The sequence below is a fragment of the Leuciscus leuciscus genome (genome assembly GCF_965113295.1).
Source record: "Leuciscus leuciscus genome assembly, chromosome: 4".
Taxonomy (NCBI): Eukaryota; Metazoa; Chordata; class Actinopteri; order Cypriniformes; family Leuciscidae; genus Leuciscus; species Leuciscus leuciscus.
Window position 1 is genome coordinate 28,285,756 of NC_138728.1, and position 20,332 is coordinate 28,306,087.

General features: G+C 38.2%; 1 protein-coding gene across 1 annotated transcript; it reads left to right on the forward strand.

Annotated features, from left to right (window-relative positions):
- The first annotated feature begins 888 nt into the window (after positions 1–888).
- Positions 889–19,786, forward strand: LOC309497654 (uncharacterized protein). Its single transcript, XM_082167953.1, has 3 exons — positions 889–949; positions 3,357–3,504; positions 16,689–19,786. The coding sequence occupies exons 2-3, from the start codon at positions 3,420–3,422 to the stop codon at positions 17,912–17,914; spliced, it is 1,311 nt and encodes a 436-aa protein (XP_082024079.1). The 5' UTR covers positions 889–949; positions 3,357–3,419; the 3' UTR covers positions 17,915–19,786.
- The last annotated feature ends 546 nt before the right edge of the window (positions 19,787–20,332 follow it).

Below are 20,332 nucleotides of genomic sequence, written 5' to 3' on the forward strand. Positions count from 1 at the left end.
TTTGAAACTAGACTTCTGAGTAATACTGAAGATATTGCTATAAATTACAGCAATTCCCTTCCCTTTATCCTTTTAAACGAGCCTCGTGTTTATAGCAGTAGTCTTGCGGGGTGGACTCATTTAAAGTAATGTTATCATCTGGTTTTAGCCAAGTTTCTCTCAAATACAGCACATGGTTATGATCTGTAATCATATCATTAACAATAAGTGCTTTTGAAGAAAGGGATCGAATATTCAGCAACTCAAGCTTTATCATTTGTTCATCTGTAGCCTATATCTGTTTTTTAATTACTAAAAATGTTTATCTGCTAAATGGGAATATTTAATTACATTATTGGCCTACTGAATACCTTGAAACAGATTGATTTTAATATGAAAATGCATTACTTGCATGTTGCATCACCAATAGAATTAACAGAGGAGAGGAGATAATGGATCTCCTTTTTTGACACCTCTACCTATATTGAATCGTGGTCCCAAAAGGTAGTTTAGCAGAACTATTGCAATTATCATCCACATATGAAGCCAGATTGACAATCATCTATGATTTTATTTAAACATGACTAACTTTAGTCGATTTGCAAAGAAATGTGAGAATAATTTAGAACCATTATTGATTAAAGTTATAGGCCTTCAATTCTCTATAAATCTTCAACCGGCTTAGGAATCAGTGTAATAGATCCCTAACATAGTTGGCAACAATACTTAATTTTCCAAAATTCTAAGATATCTTATTTAAATTCTTTGTAAAATTCACAGGTAAAGAAACGATGGTTTGAAACGATGGTTTGAAACTGAAAATCTTCCTCTTTGTCACCCTCCAGCAATTAGGTGGCGCTTTGCTCCCTTTTAGTCGGTTTGCAACTCGCCAGTAAATGCACAGAAGAAGAAGAACACGTCACAAGGCTGCGCCGCACTTTCGTGTCTGAGGTGATTCGACTGAAGAAAGGTTTGTGTTTTGAAGCATTTTAAGTGTTTAAGTTGATCAAAACCATTAGTTGAGTCAATGTTATAGGTTTTGCAAGCGCTGTAGAATGAATGGATTATTATTCAACGTGACATTGTAATGCTGTATCTAACATTTATTATAAATAAATGTAAAGTGCATCCACACAAAAGTAATAGAAAAGATGCGTCTCATTTTCTCGGTTAATAACTTTGGAGATGTCCTCAATGCTATGCTATAATTTAATTTACATTGAATGCGCATAAAGTTTTTCGTCGTGGAAATGACTTTCTCTCTTCAAACATTGTAGCTTTTTATTATTCCGCACATCCGGGTCACGAACTGCTCGTTCACTTTAATATACCGAAAAGCAAAATAGTGCTTTAATTATTGACCATCATTGAGGAAAACAGAAGAAAATCAGCAAATACGAATTACACTGTCAATTATTGTATTAATTATAGATAGTTTTATAGATTACTGAGTTTTGCCCCATTATCTAAACCCATCAACCACAGTAAAGAAAAAACAAAAATAAACGGTAAAACTAAGAAAATGTGTCTATTCCTGCGCACATTTCTAGATTTAAAGTGGAGCACACAAGCCTGTATGTATATGTGCAATACTTCAGAGTCTGATCACCTTTTTATTAAATAAAGCAAGAAATTAATGTTCATATTCATACAAACATCACATTAAAAGTTGTTCAAATAAGTGAATATTTCCAGCCCAAATTCCTCAAAAATAATTAGTTTGATCATCTTAAATGTGTCCCATCCTCTGGTTTTGACTGGATATGATTATGTTTTAGACAAGATTGGAGATAAATCATAATAAATATGCCACAACAATAAAAACAATAACTCGCAGATCTTCTTTTATCTCAGGACTGTGAAAACACCAGCAACGCTGGGACATTATCGCACACATAATGTTGCACATTAAAGTGGGTAACAATGAAATGTGAGGTAATATTGAACTGTTTGAAATATTGATACTACTTTGTCAAGTTTAACGAAGTTAGTTTAATTTTCTTGTCAAAATTGGCGATCTTCCATCGACAATAATGCAGGCATAAATTCGATTAGGCTACGTTTCTAATCGGAGCCTGATGTGATGACATGCAGACTGTGATAAAGGCCTATTTCAGGTACTGACAAGTTATAATGGGAGAAATGGAGCCATTCAAAATTCCCCCCAGAAGATTTTCCAATTAATCTTTTTTTTTTTAAATGTGGTCAATTCGATAGCAATTCTCAAAAAACACAAATCAATCTTTTTTTTGTGTGTATTTATTCCCGCAAACATTAAACATAATAATATCTGATTGACGTTAATCTCATTTACTAGTCTTCTACACTAGATGTCAGCCTCTTACCTTGATCCTGTCACTCATTCAGTGCTGAACATGTAGGATGCAGGTGCTCCTGTCAGCAAGTGGTACTCACTGCAGAGTCAAATGAGGACCAGCTCCTCCTCCTCGCTGGAGCTCTAAGGGGGTGGTCTTTGAAAATAACACACCCCTTTAAGGCTGAGCGATAAATCGATTTTAGCGATTAACTCAAATGTGTAGTTTACGTCGACTTGTTTGAATGATAATCGGTTTCCTCTTAATATCCGCCGATGCTCCCCTCTGGGCTCCCGTAGTTCCGAACGGACTCAGCGTTTGCCATAGAGATACACAAACAATATGGCAAATGAACAAGACCGCGACAGCACAAGCACACCCGCCAGAAACATTTACACACTGAATCCACAGGGCTGCCAACTCACTCCTTCACCGTGAGACTCGCGCAATTGTCACTTTACACACTCTCACGCCACACATCCATTTTCTCACGCAGAGAATCGCGAAGCAAAGACACTGATGGGACTCTGACACCGACAGACGAGACAGAGAAGGTTACTATTGATTGATATAAAACAAATTCTCAGCTCTCAGATTCTGTTAATTTAATTTTGAAATTCAAACAATAAACACAGTTTTGGCGCTTGTAAATGTGACATGACAGATCGCTGACATTTCTCAGTTCAAGCGGCACGTGAACCGAATCATCTGTTACTCTTTACTACTAGTTAATAGTAAATCAACATGAATGTGAACACTGGTCACTGTCTCTCGTGTCGCCGGAAGTCGCCCGCCCTCCATTGAAATTAATGGGATCTGAAGATGTACATGTTTTAAAATTTACACCCCTTCTATTATTGATTGCTATTAGGATGTGAAGAGAGTTTCAACCAGAATAACAAATAAGTGTTTATTGAAAAAATTCTTACCCTATCTTTAACTCTCACTCTGACACTCCCTTACCAGTGCATTGAACTAGAGCTGATTGAGACGCACCCAGAGATTTAGTTTGGATTCTTTTTTCTTTGTTAATTATCCTCATTATTCTATTATCTTTAACAGGACAGAGTGTCCAAACACACAGAAAAACTCCCGGTGAAGCAACTGAGATCCACGTGACACAAGATGGCGTTGATTAAAGAGGAGAGTGAAGAAATGAAGATTGAAGAAGTATTCAGTTTGAAACAAGAAGATACTGAGGAACAAATAGGTTGGTTTCATACTCAAAACTGAACTCAATAATTTAAAATGTCGATGTCTACAGAAATGAATGATATTTTTCAAAGAATGTCCTATTTAAAGCAGTTTTATTTGACGTGTAGTGGGTCGCTCTTGGGCAGTAGGGGTGGGAATCTCTTGGCACTTAAGGATTCGATTACGATTCAGAATGGTGCGATGATGATGATGATTATTGATGCAGGATTTCTTCTTTTCTGACTGTGACATTAGGGTGAATCTTTCTTTAATAACCTCATGATCCGATTCGATTCAGTGAGTCATGATCTGATTCCAAAACTATTCTTGATCTACAGATTTTTTATTATTAAGTTACCGACTTTAAATCTTAAATTTATTTGTAAATTTTTTAATAATTATTTGTACATAATTTTCGTGAAAATTGAATTACTTGTCTAATTATAAATAGGCCTGCTTTTTAAGGCGAGACACGGCAGGCAAAAACATCTTTTTTTTTTTTTTTTTTTACTGGTTAATTTTGAGATTTTGGGATATTTGTCTTCAATAACGTCTTCTGTCAGACTTTTGGTGAAAAAAAAAAAAGTCAGAAATACACTTTTAGATCTTTATTTTACTACACTTGGTCTGTTTGCATCTGTAGATTTCTCATAAATGCAACAAAAGTTGGCGTTCTAAATCATCCCGCTGCTCCGTGATTGCTGCCCGCACTTCTGTCGTCACATATACCGTTAGAAAGCTCTCTCTCTCCTGTACAATGCTGTCAGATCCAAATATGGTCATTTTCTTTTTATCAGCAACCAATCGTGAAAGTAAAAGGGGGGGCTTTAACTCTAAATGCACAATCTAATTGACTGATATAAATCTTTAAAGCCTGTTTTCCCAAAATCACTTTTCTCTCACACTCCAAGTCCGAAATCTCCACTTCAGTAGCACCTATATACACCAAACTTTCCAGTCTTGTACCTAGTTATATTATGAAGACATTTACAGAGGGATTTGTAAATATATTATTCCTAGCCTAATTTATATAACATTTTATTCCAAAAAACATGGCGAAAATCAATTTTTTAAGGCTATCGACAGTATATTCTGATTTACAGGAGTAAATATCCATATTAAAAAGATAGATATATAGATATCCATAAATCCCTCTGTAATTTTCCCCCCATCTAACCCTAACGCGCGAATGGATTCAAAATATTCAAGCGTCCAAATAGACGCGAATTTGACGCGCTATTCGCGTTTGGTGTGAACGCACAGTAACGTGGTGCTTTTTTTAAATGTTTGATTGCGTTCGTTGTGTTGTACGACGCGAGGCGAGGGAGCTTCAAAGAGCTCTGAATTACGGCTTTGCAAACATTGCATTTCGCTGTCTTGCTCTGCGGTGTTTCTAGTGTGAAGTATTTCCACACAGCGGACGTTGTTGGCTAGCCGCAAACTGCGGAATGGATTTCCTGAGCGGGGGCGTGTCTCATAACTCTGTGTCTCATTGAGCCGCGCCTCCGTTCAGTAAATCCATTCCGCAGTTTGCGGCCAGCTAGCAGACTAGCCGCCGGGAATCACTTTTGGAGTCATTTAAGCAGGCAACGTTAAAGCGCGGACATGACTCATGGATATCGGATATCTCCGCCGGTTGGATCGGGAAAATCCGATACGTGAATTACGCTGGTATCGGTCCCGATACTGGATCGGATCGGCCCCATCCCTAATTATTACCTTTTAATAATAATTACTATGATCTATTTCTAGGTTTTATATATATATATAATAATAAAAAAAAAATTATGCTGAATGACCAACAATATCTTAAGCACCAGTTTAGTTTAAGTTCAGTTTAAATTACAAATGCATTCATACATGCTTATCAAGTTTTTGTTCTCATTACTAAAGTTCTATCTAGAGGTCAACCGATATGGGTTTTTCTCTAGCCGGTGCCGATATTTAGAAATCGGGGCAGCCGATGGCCAATATATGATGCTGATTTTTGGCCGATTTTCCTTTTTTCCCCCTTCATCTCATAAAATCTAACAGTTAATAAGAAATGATACAGACAATTGCTTAAATTAAACATTTATTGAACAACACAAGCCTCTCCAATCAGTGCACTTGTATATATATTATAGACGGTTTCAACGGCAACAACATAAACAACCGTTATTGCGCATGGATGCTTTTGTGGCCCAAAACGTAACTTCCGGTAGACTTTCGCAAATAATCAATAACAATAGAGGCTGCGTTATCTTTCATTTTAATTGTACAACATTATCTGAATGAGGTCATTGTCAGCGATGCCAGTGTAAATCAGTAGTGAAATCTAAATGAAGAGCTGTGCTCAAGTTTTGACGGTATTTGGCCTTAAAAGATTGGGTTCGGGTGCCAGGGGTAAAAACCACCACAATTATTTAATTAAAGCTGCAGTAGGTAACTTTTGTAAAAAATTTTTTTTTTTTACATATTTGTTAAAACTGTCATTATGTCCTGTCAGTAGAATGTGAGACAGATAATCTGTGAAAAAAATCAAGCTCCTCTGGCTCCTCCCAGTGGTCCTATTGCCATTTGCAGAAAAAGCCATCCGCTAGTGTGACCATGACCGGGGAATAACCCGCGCCTGACAACAAAGGCTAGAGAGCGCGCGAGAGAGAGAAAGACGCAATCACACTTTCTTATTTTCCATTTCTGTCTACAATAGGGTAGAGTGGGGGAAACCGTAGGCGTAAGCACCCCGGGTGTCCGCGGGATCTTAAAAAGTATTCAGAGTTGATAAATCAATTTAGAGAAAATTAAGGCCCTTAACCCCCTGAGGTCGGCTGTATCGCCGGCGATACCAGCTCGCTTTTTTTTTATTAGTGTAAAAGAAACTCATAAATACTCTGTTGACTTTGATTTTCCATAGGAGTTTCATACATCAATCGATTCTGTTAAATGTGTATTATTTTTGTGTATACTCACAATAAAAACAAAGTGTTGTGCTTTTTGCCAAATAAAGAAAAATAAACACGAAGCGAGTTCTGCCTTCTCTCTGCCAGTGAAGTCCATTCTGAAACGCGTCCGAAAATTAACAATAACTCAGCGAATACTCAGTCAAACAGACATACAGACAGACAGGCATGAAGCTTGAATTCTCTTCTTTTAAATGAAGTCATTTATATAAAAAAACAATTATTCTCATCTTGTGAAATCTGTATTAAAAGAGAGCGATTCCAGTCGAGCTCATCTCATCTCATTACGTTATAATCGGCCCCGCCCACGGAGAGCGCGCGCTATTCAAACGCAAATGGCTGAGGCAATCCTGTGAACGCCCCCATCAGCTCGAGAAAACACACACGTTTATTTAGATCATTGTTTACACCGTCTTGCAGCGCTGTGAGGAATAATACTAATCGAAAATGTCCCTCAGAAGTGCGGGTATATCGAGGAGCGAGCTGAGGAATACAAGTAAGTTTTTTCCTTCTCACGTGAATTTCTTCACGTGGGTTTCTGTTTATGAATGAATAAACGGCACAGATGCGCGCTGTTTACCACAGCTGGCAAAGACAGTTTCAATTTAAATCGCGTGTGTGAATGAATGATGATGTTTTAGCAAACTGCATTGCTATACTGAGATAAGTAAACATCGACTGAATGTTGAAATAAAATGTAGGCTATTTGTATAAGCAACGTATTAAACTGCAAATTAACAATATGCCCTAATATTTCATGAAAACAACGTTACAGTCAGACGAAATATGAAAGACAACATTTTGTTTAGTAGATTTGGGTACAGTTTTTACTGTAGAATATACTGCCACATCAAATAAGCTTTTGTTTAGCCATTTCTATATATAAAATACGATTTTTGTCAAAAATAAAGTCATCAACTAAGATGTTAGCTGTTCCAATGTTGGTTATATTCAAACTAATGAATACATAGATAAAATGTAGGGCCTATAATCATTTTTTTTTTACAAAGAAAGAGTACACTTGAAATATTGTTGAAATTGTAATTATTGTTGTAATTGTAACCATTTTAATAAAATAGCAAAACATATTTACAAGATAGATGTAAGCAAAATCTTAAATGGTCAATATAAGTCTTCTTCTAAATATATCTTTTGTCCTTTCATTGTGGCTCAGTCAGTGTCACACCTGAGTGAATGGCTCATCATTATGCAGAGTGGGTGTATTCTAAGGTGTAAACCACTCCTCGTTCACGCCCCCTCGCATATTGGCTTTCCAAGCAAAACCTGTTTTACATCAATTTAAATCAATGTATGGTTTTATGTGAACGATAAAGCAAGACTATTTTCACATAATTTTGAAGAAAAAACTATAGGCGACGACATCCATAAGTCAAAAGTCTTATTGCCACATATTTAGTATGTGTTTTGTGGTCTTATTTCAAAAATTTTAATTTTTAGTTTTTTCGATAACCACGCATAAACATTATTCTCTCAAAAATGAAAACATGTACATACATGTGGCTCACATATTATTGTAGTCCTGTTTGTGCTATATAGAGTGAATTTACACCTTTGCCATTAATATGTTTATAAGCAACTGAAAAAAGCACAAATGTCAGGGCATGTCAGAACACCCCCAGGGCCCAAAAAAACGCTCAGACTCCAGAGGGTTAAAGTAGTAAAAAACCTTAAATGCCATTTTCCAAGGTATTAAATTGTTTATCATCTCTTCATTATGTAAATTTGTCCAAAGAGGCTGAATGCTAAAGTTTGCCTGAATTTAATCATTGTGTAGGTGAGTAGTGGGATTCTGTGTAGTCTATTTTTGGATTTGATCACATAATGTTGTCGTCTGCGTCGCGAAGTTTGGAATTACTTGAAAATGATCTTACTAAATGACCTTACAAAATGGAATTTCTTTTGATCAAATTAATTAATGAATCTGAGTTAAGATATCATCACCACAATGATAAATCACATGAAATACAAACACCAGTCGAACGAGGAAAGACAGCTGTCCATCACTGCATTCACGACTGCAGGTAAGTGCAGCTGGACCCCGCAGGATCCGAGATGATAACTTATCTGATAGCAAAATGATTGATGAGACATACGCTTCCTTTAAGTTTCGTTTAGGGAGGCGGGTTTAAGAACAGAAAACGCTGTTTTCGCAAGCCACACAACGACATTATGATCAAATACAATCCACGGCACCACCCAGTGCATTTAATTATAACTTTGAGATAGTGCTTGGATTTATCATGGATTCACAGCATTTACAGCCAGCAAAGAGTCAAATTCAAATAGTATTTTATTTTTCGAATAATAATTACAGTTCGAATATTCGTGCACACCCCTAGTACTAACACTCTGTGTTTGAAGGACTTGCTCTGGTGCATCAAATCAGGCACTCCGTAATCACAGGTAAACTGTCTGACCACTCAGGTGTTTGTCGTGAGAAGTGTACCACAAAGAGCTATGGTTTGCAGACAGTTATAAGAGTTGATGTTACAAATGCATCTTTTGAATATACTGTGTGATCTCTAGGTTTATTTTCCCACTTCCATAAGTTTTTTGTTTTTTTTTCAATTGTTTTGTTTATTGGTCTAATCTGGTTTCTGTTTTCTCTTTCTAATAAACCTTGCAATTGATTAGTCACTCAATTAATTATCTTGTGCTTCATTCCCACCTTTCTGAATTATGTTGCATTGATAAGGAGTTATCACAAACTAATATGGTTTATTTGTGCTATCTTACAATCAAAATAGTAAATGTAAGGTGTTGCCGATGTAACGGTGTAAGTGGCGATGAGATCTTAAAATGTATGGAAGGGGTCTTAAAAAAGGTCTTAAACTGTATTAAATTTAACTCCATGATTCCTGTATATACCCTTGGTTGGTTATCTAGACATGAATACCTGTATTAGTATCACTGATACTGGCCTTCATTCATAAAAAGATGCAATTTAAACGAGTATTTCAAATATACTGTCTTTATGTTGTCTCTACATTAATTTGGAGATTAAATGTGAAATTATAACATTATAAAAAATATAAACCTATAAAAATTTGATTTTAGTATTTTTAGGTGTAAACGGGGTCTAAAATGTTTTGAGCTTGTCCACTTTTGACCACTTTCAGAGGTAGTTGAAAAATTAGACCGGATTGCTTTCATTGTGTAGACGCTCATATCATAAGCGTACAAACAGCCACAAAATAACACCTTCTCTCAGCCTACTGACCTAATGCGTAAACATTGTGGGAAACGGGCTAACCAGACAAGATTATTATTATTATTATTATTATATATAATATATATGTTTGTGTGTATATGTGTGTGTTGTATGTTCAAGTTCAAGTTCAAGTTGAGCTTTATTGTCATTCCGCTACATGTGGGGACATACAGTGGAACGAAATGTCGTGCCTCGCAGGACCATAGTGCTACATAAATACAGACATACAACAATGAAGTAAAAAAAACACTATAAACCTATACACAACTAACCTACTGACAGATTTAACTATAAGTATACTATATATAAGTATTTACCCTATACAACTAAAAGAATAAAGGATAAAAAATAAAATAAAAAATACAAACTATATACTTCACAAAAATATTTACGCTATACAAATAAAAATAGAAGATACTGTAATATGTGCAAAGAGAGACATTTGAGTCAGCAGCTGGTTGGGGAACAGTGCAGGATGATATGTAGTGCATGAGCATGTAAACATATATTGCAGAGTCTTTTGTGGGATTGTGTACACGCAGCAGTGTGTGTAAAGTGTCCATAGTGCAGATAGTGTAAAGTGTCATACAGTTTTTTCTTTGGTGTGGTAAGGTTGGGTTGGGTTGGGTTTGGGGGGGGGTCCATGTTTCAGGAGGTAGGGGTTTGCGTGGGGTTTCAGAGGGGGGCGGGGTGATTTGAGTTCAGGGCTCTCACAGCCTGGGGGAAAAAGCTGTTGAGCAGTCTGGCGGAGCGGGCTCTGATGCTCCGGTACCGTCTTCCTGATGGTAGGAGCTGAAAGAGACTGTGGGAGGGATGGGTGGAGTCCTTCACGATGCTGCTGGTTTTGCTGAAGCATCGTGTAATGAAAATGTCCAGAATGGAGGGGAGAGGGGCACCGATGATCTTAGCAGCTGTGTTCACTGTCCGCTGGAGGGTCTTGCGGTCAGCAGCACTGCAGTTCCCGTACCAGACAGTGATGCAGCTGGTCAGCACACTCTCAATAGTGCCTCTGTAAAATGTGGTGAGGATGGGTGGAGGGAGACTTACTCTTTTCAGCCGGCGGAGGAAGTATAGGCGCTGTTGTGCCTTTTTGAAGAGTGACATGGTGTTGGTGGTCCAGGTGAGATCCTCTGTGATGTGCACCCCCAGGAATTTAGTGCTGCTGACTCTCTCCACAGTCGAGCTGTCGATGGTCAGTGGGGGGTGGTCAGCGGAGTTTCTTCTGAAGTCCATCACAACCTCCTTTGTCTTCTCCACATTGAGGGACAGATTGTTTGTGCCACACCATTCAGCCAGCTGTGCCACTTCCTCTCTGTAGTGCGTTTCATCGTTGTTGCTGATGAGACCTACCACTGTTGTGTCATCAGCAAACTTGATGATGTGGTTAGACCTGAACTTGGCAGTGCAGTCATGGGTCAGCAGTGTGAAGAGCAGCGGGCTGAGCACACAGCCTTGTGGGGCGCCTGTGTTCAGTGTGGTAGTGCTCGAGGTGTTGTGGCCGACACGGACTGACTGAGGTCTTCCAGTTAGAAAGTCCAGGATCCAGTTACATAGGGAATTGTTAAGGCCCAGCAGGTTTAGTTTATTTATGAGCTGTTGTGGGATTATTGTGTTGAATGCCGAGCTGAAGTCAATGAACAGCATTCTAACATAGGAGTCTTTATTTTCTAGGTGGGTAAGAGCCAGGTGGAGGGTGGAGGAAATTGCATCGTCCGTAGAGCGGTTTGGACGGTATGCAAACTGAAGCGGGTCGAGTGTGTTGGGGAGGCTGGTTTTGATGTTATGCATGATTAGCCTCTCAAAGCACTTCGTCATGATTGGAGTCAGTGCTATGGGACGGTAGTCATTGAGACAGGACACCGGTGATTTCTTTGGTACCGGTATGATGGTTGTGGATTTGAGACATGTGGGGACGACTGCCTGGCTCAGCGAGATGTTGAAGATATCTGTTAGGACATCTGTCAGCTGTACAGCACAGTCTCTCAGAACACGGCCAGGTATGTTGTCAGGACCCGCAGCCTTGCGTGGGTTAATCCTAGATAGGGTCTTCCTTACGTCGGCTGGAGACAGACAGAGCGCCCGGTCGTTGGGAGGTGTGGGCAGTTTTTGTGCAGGTGTGTCATTCTGCATTTCAAACCGTGAATAGAAGTGGTTGAGTGCATCGGGGAGGGATGTGTCCTCATCACAGGCCTGTGGCGGGGGCTTGTAGTCAGTGATGGTCTGAATGGCTTTCCACAGGTTCCGTGTGTCTCTGCTGTCTGTGAAGTGGTTGTTGATTTTTTGGGCATATGACCGTTTTGCATTTTTTATGCCACAGGTCAGACTGGCTCTTGCTGTTTTGAGGGCTGCTTTATCTCCTGATCTGAATGCTTCATCTCTGGTCTTTAGCAGCCCACGAACCTCTGCTGTCATCCATGGCTTCTGGTTGGCACGTGTGGTGATGGTCTTGGTGACTGTCACATCATCAGTGCACTTTTTGATGTAAGCAGTCATACATGTGTGTGTATGTATGTATGTACATACAAGGAAATTTCTAAGTGACCCCAAATTTTTGAACGATAGTATGTATATGTATATATATATATATATATATATATATATATATATATATATATATACATATACATACTATCGTTCAAAAATTTGGGGTCACTTAGAAATTTCCTTGTTTTCCATGAAAACATACATGAAATGAGTCTGAATAGGAAATATAGCAAAATGAATGGGAAATATATTCATTGACAAGGTTAGTCTATCTATCATTTAGATAAATCTAAAAATCTAACCTTTCATTGAAGTAAAATAATTGAAAGTGGGGGGGAAATCACATTATGAAATAAATGTTTTTTCTCCAAAACACGTTGGCCACAATTATTGATACCCTTTTATTAAATACCTTTTTGCAATCTCCTTTTGCCAAGATAACAGCTCTGAATCTTTTCCTATAATGCCTGATGAGTTTGGAGAACACCTGACAAGAGATCAGAGACCATTCCTTCATACAGAATCTCTTCAGATCCTTCAGATTCACAGATCCATGTTTGTGCTGCTTCTCTTCAGTTCACTCCACTCATCAGGTCAGGGAACTGGGACGGTCATGGCAGAAGCTTCATTTTGTGCTCCAACACATTTTTGTGTTGATTTTGATGTTTGGATCGTTGTCCTGATGGAAGATCCAACCACAGCCCATTATAAGATTTCTAGCAGAAGGCGTCAGGTTTTGATCTTTTTTATCTGTTGATATTTGATAGAATTCACGATGTATCTGAATAAGAAGTCCAGGACCTCCAGCAGAAAAATATGCCCACAACATTAAAGATCCAATGGTATATTAAATTGTACACATGGGGTACTTTTTATCCTTGTGTGCACTAAACACATCTAGCGTGTCTGACAACTGAATATGCTGGAGTTTTGTTTTTGGATGAGCGAGGAGCATTTTTCTTAAAACTTTCCCAAACAACATGTGGGATGTAGGGGTTGTTTGAATTATTATTATTTATTTTTTTAATAGGCTTTCTGACCCCAAGACTCAACTAATCTCTGCAATTCTCCATCTGTGATTATTGAAGAGTCTTTGGCCACTCAAACTTTCATCCTCACCGTCCATTAAGACAATATAGGCACACGTCCTCTTCCTCTTCCTTGATTATATAATTATTATATAATTATAATATAATTATTACTTCTTAATTATTGGCCTGATGGTCAAAATGGGGATTTTCAATTCTTTAGCTATTTTCTTACAGCCACTTTCTATTTTGTGATGCTCAACAATCTTTTGCTGCACATCAGAACTATATTCTTTGGTTTTACTCATTGTGATGGATGATTCAGGGAATTTGGCCTTTGTGTTTCCTCATATTTAAACTCCTGTGAAACAATAAGTCATAGCTGGACAATTTCATGTTCCTAGTCAACTAGTACCTAGTTCCTAGGTGTGCTAAAAAAAAGGTAAATATTAATGGGAATATACTTCAGAGATTTTTGTAAAAAATTCTAGATTTCAGAATTCAAAAATTTCAGAGAATTCTAGGGGTACCAATAATTGTGGCCAACGTGTTTTGGAGAAAAACATTTATTTCATAATGTGATTTGTGTAGAGTAAAAACACATACTAGCCTACTTTTTATCATTTGGGTTGGGAATCGTAAGACATTTTCCGGTTCCGGTTCCCATTCAATACGAATTAAAACTAATAAAAAATAGTAGTAAGGGGAAAATGCACAATCCTTTTTGTGTTTATTTCTTATACTTGTCAAATGAGTTTAACAGACTGGTAATGTCAACAAATTCAACATTTAGCAATTTTTGCAAAAAGAATTCATTTTTCTGAAGGAAAATAAATATTTCTGCATTCTCTAGGATAATTTGGGACCTCTCTTATAGCTTATTGTATCTCCAGCAGTGGATAATACCCTCTCAGAAGGGGTAGAATATGCTTGAACACACATGTAAGATCCAGACAGGTGAAACATAATATAATAAAACAAGAATTCTTCTAATTCTTCTGAGGTAAATCCAACAGCACAGCAACAACACAGTCTTCCAAACTCGATGAAAAGCAGAGGAGTAAGTTACTGGAGTCTCTGATTCTTTGTTTTGAGGTGATGGGACCTTTACAGGCCTTCACGTGGACTATTTGCATGTCAATCGCTCCTGCGCGCGTGGGTGCGGTCACAGAGTTAATGAGGACCCGTTTCAGAAACTGTACATGTTGTTGCTTTCATACGGATTACTTAAACAGAGAATATTTGTTTTTGATATAATTTAAATCATTTAAAAATAGAGACTCCAAGCTTTGTTAAAGACATACGTCACAAGCCTGTGTGACAAACATTCGCTGAGTTACAGATCATTTTCTGTTGCGTTTCAGAATGAACTTCACATTGAGAGAGACGGCAGAACGCGCATCATGTTTATTTTCTTTATTTTACGAATCAAGACCTGCAGTGTAAACAAGGCCCTTGTGATCCGATCGACCCCAACCCCTTTGTTCAAATATCGCAGACGGCCCTAGATTATTGGTGTTCAACATTCACTGCACTTTAAAACATCACACTCTTTCTTGTTCGTATCATGAGAAAGATTAAAGACTCCAGCTTTGATGTTTAACCACTGTTTATGATAAAACTGGGTTGCAGTGATATTAATTTCTTAATTTGTCAGGAGTGCAAAATAATCAATCTGTAATGTTTGATATTTTTTATAGAATATCACACGCATATGAATTCACTCACATATAATTCACTCACGATAATTATCGGCAGCCAAAATTTCGGTGCAACCCTATTTTCTATGTGAAGTTACTTTGTTGTAAATTTTATTCCTAACTTAAATCATTCACATATTTTTTAATAAAAAATAGTTCTAAGCACTTTATTTTATGACCTGTACTGACAATGATTATTTTTTTATTTTGTGTATACATAGGATAAGGTAATATTACAAACTGTTACTATGCATTTATTGTCAGTACTGGGCTTTGTACTGTGTGTGTGATGACCGTGTTTGTCTTCCACCACTGAAGACAATTTTGACCAACAAAATACCCTGGATAAGATGGGGTATATAGCTATGTATATAATGCTGTTGGTTTTGATGCTTAAAATGTTTTTGTTAAATATTTTGATTTCTTTTGCATTGCGCCATTGAACTGGTGTCAACTTGCAGTGTTTCCCCTACAATGTATTAAGCAGCGGCTCAGCGCCGCTGCAAAAATCTTCACATGATCAGTAATATCACGACATTCACTTAAAAACACTGAAACATGGCGACCGGCGGCACTGCTAATGCGATGGCTCTGAATCCACTTGTTGTCAAGAAAGGAGGAAAGAGCCACAAATGGAAATATTTTGATTAGGCTAATGTCACGTTGCCGTAAGGGGCCGTTCACATGCAAATATTTCAAATGTGGGCGTGCGGCAAGCGCGCTCATAATAGAAGCGACGCGGCGCGCTCGTTTTCTCTGCGCGCCTCTGTTCATGGTTGCATAGCAATGACAGACGCCACGGGAGAGCGAGCAAGCCTGTGGAAAGGAGAAAGCGGTACGAACTTTTCTACGTTGAAGTCTATGGGGTCGCTGTGTCAATTTTTTTACTGTCTATGGAAAATATGCCGTCCCGCCCCTCCGTGTTCGGCGATCAGGTTTCATTCTCGCGCAGCTTGTTTAGTAACTTTACGTGCGGGTCTTTTCTGCTCCGTGTTTGCGCCGCGCTCTCCGTTCCGTGTGTGTGTGTGTGTGTCGGCGCACTGCGCTCTCTGCTCAATGTTCAATGTTCTGCTCCTTGTTTTTGCTGCGGGTTCTGCTCTGTGGTTCACGGCCTAAACGCTCCAATCATGTACCGATCACGCACTGGAAAAGCAAAGTCCGCTCAAATAACGTGAAATTTCTCAGTAGTAGACTTCTGTTTGCTGAGCTGGAATAGCCATGCTGGGCAACAATGGTAAAATGACCTGCTCTGATCACATGCTCTGGTAATAATAGCTTTCTATGACTGGTAACGTTACTTTATTTTGATAATTAGTCAAAAAATAAATCTGTTAAATCCGAGTATGTTGCATAGAACTGAATGAAGAATAATATATTGATGTTTTATATTTTAATATAGGGCTATTTTATGTCCAAGTTGTGTGGACATTTTTCTTTTTTTCCCCTTTTTTGTGTGTTATTTAATTTAATTAGTGATTCTACATTTAAATATTGATGATTACAAGTTTTGGGGAATGCGATTAATTGTGATTAATCACAGCAAATTGTGCGTTTTTAATTATTAAAAAAATTTTAATCGATTCCCAGCCGTAATATATATATAAATTTGTATGTCTCAAAATGTCCATTTCTATCCACAAAACTTGCCAGAAGTCATGGTTTAAGGGGTTATTAAAAAAAAAAAATCTTCCGGGGGTGCATGCCCCCAGACCCCCCGCGAGTGGCTTGGTAACAACCTCCGGCACGTAACAGCACCGCTGCTGGAAAAATTTATAGGGGAAACACTGACTTGTATTTGTCTTTTTTCATCTTAGACCTGATGGCGCTGAAAGAGGAGAGTTCTAAGGAAATGAAAGAGAAAGAACATGATTTCATGACTGGAAAAAAATCTACACAGATTAAAAAGACCACACGGGAAAAAAGATTCACCTGCCAAGAGTGCGGAAAGAGTCTTTATCAACGTGGAAACCTTAGAGTCCACATGAGAATTCACACTGGGGAGAAACCTTTCACCTGCAAACATTGTAAAAAGAGTTTCACTGATAAAGGAAACCTTAATATTCACATGAGAGTTCACACAGGAGAGAAGCCTTACACCTGTCAACGATGTGGAAAGAGTTTCGCTCAAAAAGGAAACTTTACAAACCACATGAGAATTCACACTGGAGACAACCTTTTCAACTGCCAGCAGTGTGGAAAGAATTTCAGTGAAAAGGGAAGCCTTAAAATTCACATGAGGATTCACACTAAAGATATCTCATTCACCTGCCAACAGTGTGGAAGGAGTTTCACTCAAAAAGGAAACCTTAAAAAGCACATGAGAATTCACACCGGAGAGAAGCCTTATACCTGCAGACTCTGCAAGAAGAGCTTCACACGGGAACTAGGCCTTAGGTATCACATGCAAATTCACACTGGAGAAAAGCCGTTCAAATGTTGTAGGTGTGGAAAGAGTTTCACACGTAAAGAGACCCTTGAGGACCACATGAGAGGTCACACTGGAGAGAAGCCGTTCACATGTGGTCAGTGTGGGAAAAGTTTTGTAGGAAGACAAAACCTTAATAAGCACATGAGGATTCACTCAAGCGAGAACTATTTTAAATGTCATCAGTGCGGAAGTAAATTCGGAGACATGAATCGCCTTAAGAATCATGTAATAACTCACTCTGGAGAGAAGCCTTTCATGTGCAATCACTGTGGAAAGAATTTTAAAAATAAAGGAAAGCTTAAAGCTCACACGAGACTTCACAATGGAAAGAGGCCTTTCAGATGTCTTCAGCGTGAGAAAAGTTTCACAAATCAAAGAGACCTGAGACGTCATTTCCAAATTCCCTCTAGAGGAAAGAAATTGGATTGTGATCAGTGTAATAAAAAATTCACTTTGCCATTACACTTACAGATACACCTGAAAAGTCACACAGATTTGAGACCGTATTGGTGTTCTTTGTGTGGAAAGAGTTTCAAATGGTTTAGCAATTTAAAATCGCACCAGAAAATGCGTGTCTGTGTGAAATTGAGGCTACATTCAAGCCGTAAATAAATGTGGGCCTAATCAGATTTTCTTAATGTTTATTTGTCGTGAGACTGTTCACGTGACCTTTATACACTCACTGGACACTTTATTAGGTTCACCTGTTACTATTTGTAAACAAAAATATTTAATCATCCAATCACATGGCAGCAACTCAGTACATTTAGGCATGTATACACAGTCAAGATGAAGTTTCAACTAAACATCAGAATGAAGAAGAAAGCTGATTTAAGTGACTTTGAACGTGGTATGGTTGTTGGTCCTAAACCGGCTGGTCTGAGTATTTCAGAAACTGCTGATCTACTGGGATTTTCATGTAAAACTATCTCTAGGATTTACAGAGAGTGCTCAGAAAAAGAGAAAATATCCATTTAGCGGCAGATCTGTGGGCTAAAATGCCTAGTTAATGTCAAGAGAATGGCAAGACTGGTTGGAGCTGATAGAAAGGCAACTTTAACTCAAGCCACTCATTTCAACCAAGGTCTGCAGAATAGTATCTCTGAACACACAACACTTCAAACCTTGAAACAGATGGGCAACGGCAACAAAAGATCACACAGAGTAGCTCTCCTATCAACTAAGAACAACAAACTTGGGCTACAAATGGACTCAACAAAATTGGACAATAGAAGATTGGAAAAATGTTTTCTGGTCTAACGAGTCATTTCTACTTTGATATTCAGATGATGGGGCAGAATTTGGCATTTAACAACATGAAAGCAAGGATCCATTTTGTATCAATGGTTCAGGGTGCTGGTGGTGGTGTGATGGTATGGGGGATATTTTCTTGGCATACTTTGGGCCCCTTAGTACTAAAAGCATCTTTAAATCGCCACAGCCTACCTGAGTATTGTTGCAGACCGTGTCGATCCCTTTATGACCACAGTGTACCCATCTTCTGATGGCTACTTCCAGCAGGATAACGCATCATATCCCAAAGCTCAAATAATTTCAAACTGGTTTCTTGAACATGAAAATTAGTTCACTGCAATTAAATGGCTTTCACAGTCACCATATCTCAAACCAATAGAGCAGCTTTGGGATGTGTTGGAACGGGAGATTAGCATGATGGATGTACAGCCGACAAATCTGCAACAGCTGCATGATGCCATAATGTTCAAAATCAAACCAAAATCTCTGAGGAATATTTTCAGCACCTTGTTGAATGAATTAAAGCAGTTCTGAAGGCAAAAGGGTTCCAACCAGGTAATAGCAAGGTGTACTTAATAAAGTGGCCGGTGAGTGGGGTTGCCAACTGTATTGGGCCTAATTTATTTGTCCCGTACATGACCTCCCGTGTCCCGTTTATAAACTGCTACGCTGATCTAACCACTGAATGATAGGCCTACAACAGTAGCAGTGCTGATCAGGACACTTGAGAATGATCACCGACACCTGTCATTCAAACTTTTGAACTGTAGTGTATAGTCTATTTCAGATAAATGCTATTATTTTGAACAATGGTTTGTGTTTGTATAACATTAAAATAATTTTTTGAATTAAATTATACATAAATAGGTTAAGCAAAACAAATGTTTATGTCTGAGAACCTTTTGTACACATTCTTATCTGCAGACACTGAAATGACATACTGTGTGATACAGTACAAAATATTTAGATTGTCCCGTATTTTGCAACCCTACCGGTGAGTGCATGTGGTCCATATCAGACACTCATCTGATCAAAAAATTATTTCTGCCACAAGTGATCTAGTTATTGAATCTGATTGGAATTATAAAGGAATATGTATTTTTTTGCTGTTTTTGTTTAGTGTTGTATGCCCATGTGAATTTTTTTTTGTATTTTTGTATTTTTTTTGTATTTTAGAAATGCTTATGTTAAGAAACTCTCTGACAAAAAATAAATAAAGTACTACTACTACTACTGTGTAGGCTTTTGTATAGTGAAAATAACCCATAGCACTAGGAAAGCGAAAATGATGGTTCGGTATGTACTTCGGTTTGGAATGTTTTCGGTACAACAGTGGATTTTTTAAAATTACATAGTGGTTTATTGAACAATGTCTCCGTTACTTATGTAACCTCGATTCCCTGAGATAGCGGGAACGAGTATTGTGTCTTTGGTTGACAATATGGGGGAAACTCCTTTTCTCCGAATTGAAAAAATGCATAACACTACAGCGATCTGAGCACGCCTATTGGCCAGTCAGTGGGAACTACATGAACCTATGATGAAGCAGCATGTCTGCGCGAGCCAATCGTGGCGCATCCTGGCAAGAGAGCGCAGAGCCCGCTGAAATGGGCGGGGCATCTGCTTATAAAATAAGCTTTTTTTTCACCATAGGAATCAGGTTTAATTTGACTGAAGCGATGAATGCCAGTCATGTAGCAACATAGCACAGCCATCTACGCAATACTCGTTCTCGTTATCTCAGTGAACCAAGGTTATGTAATTAACATTCCCTTT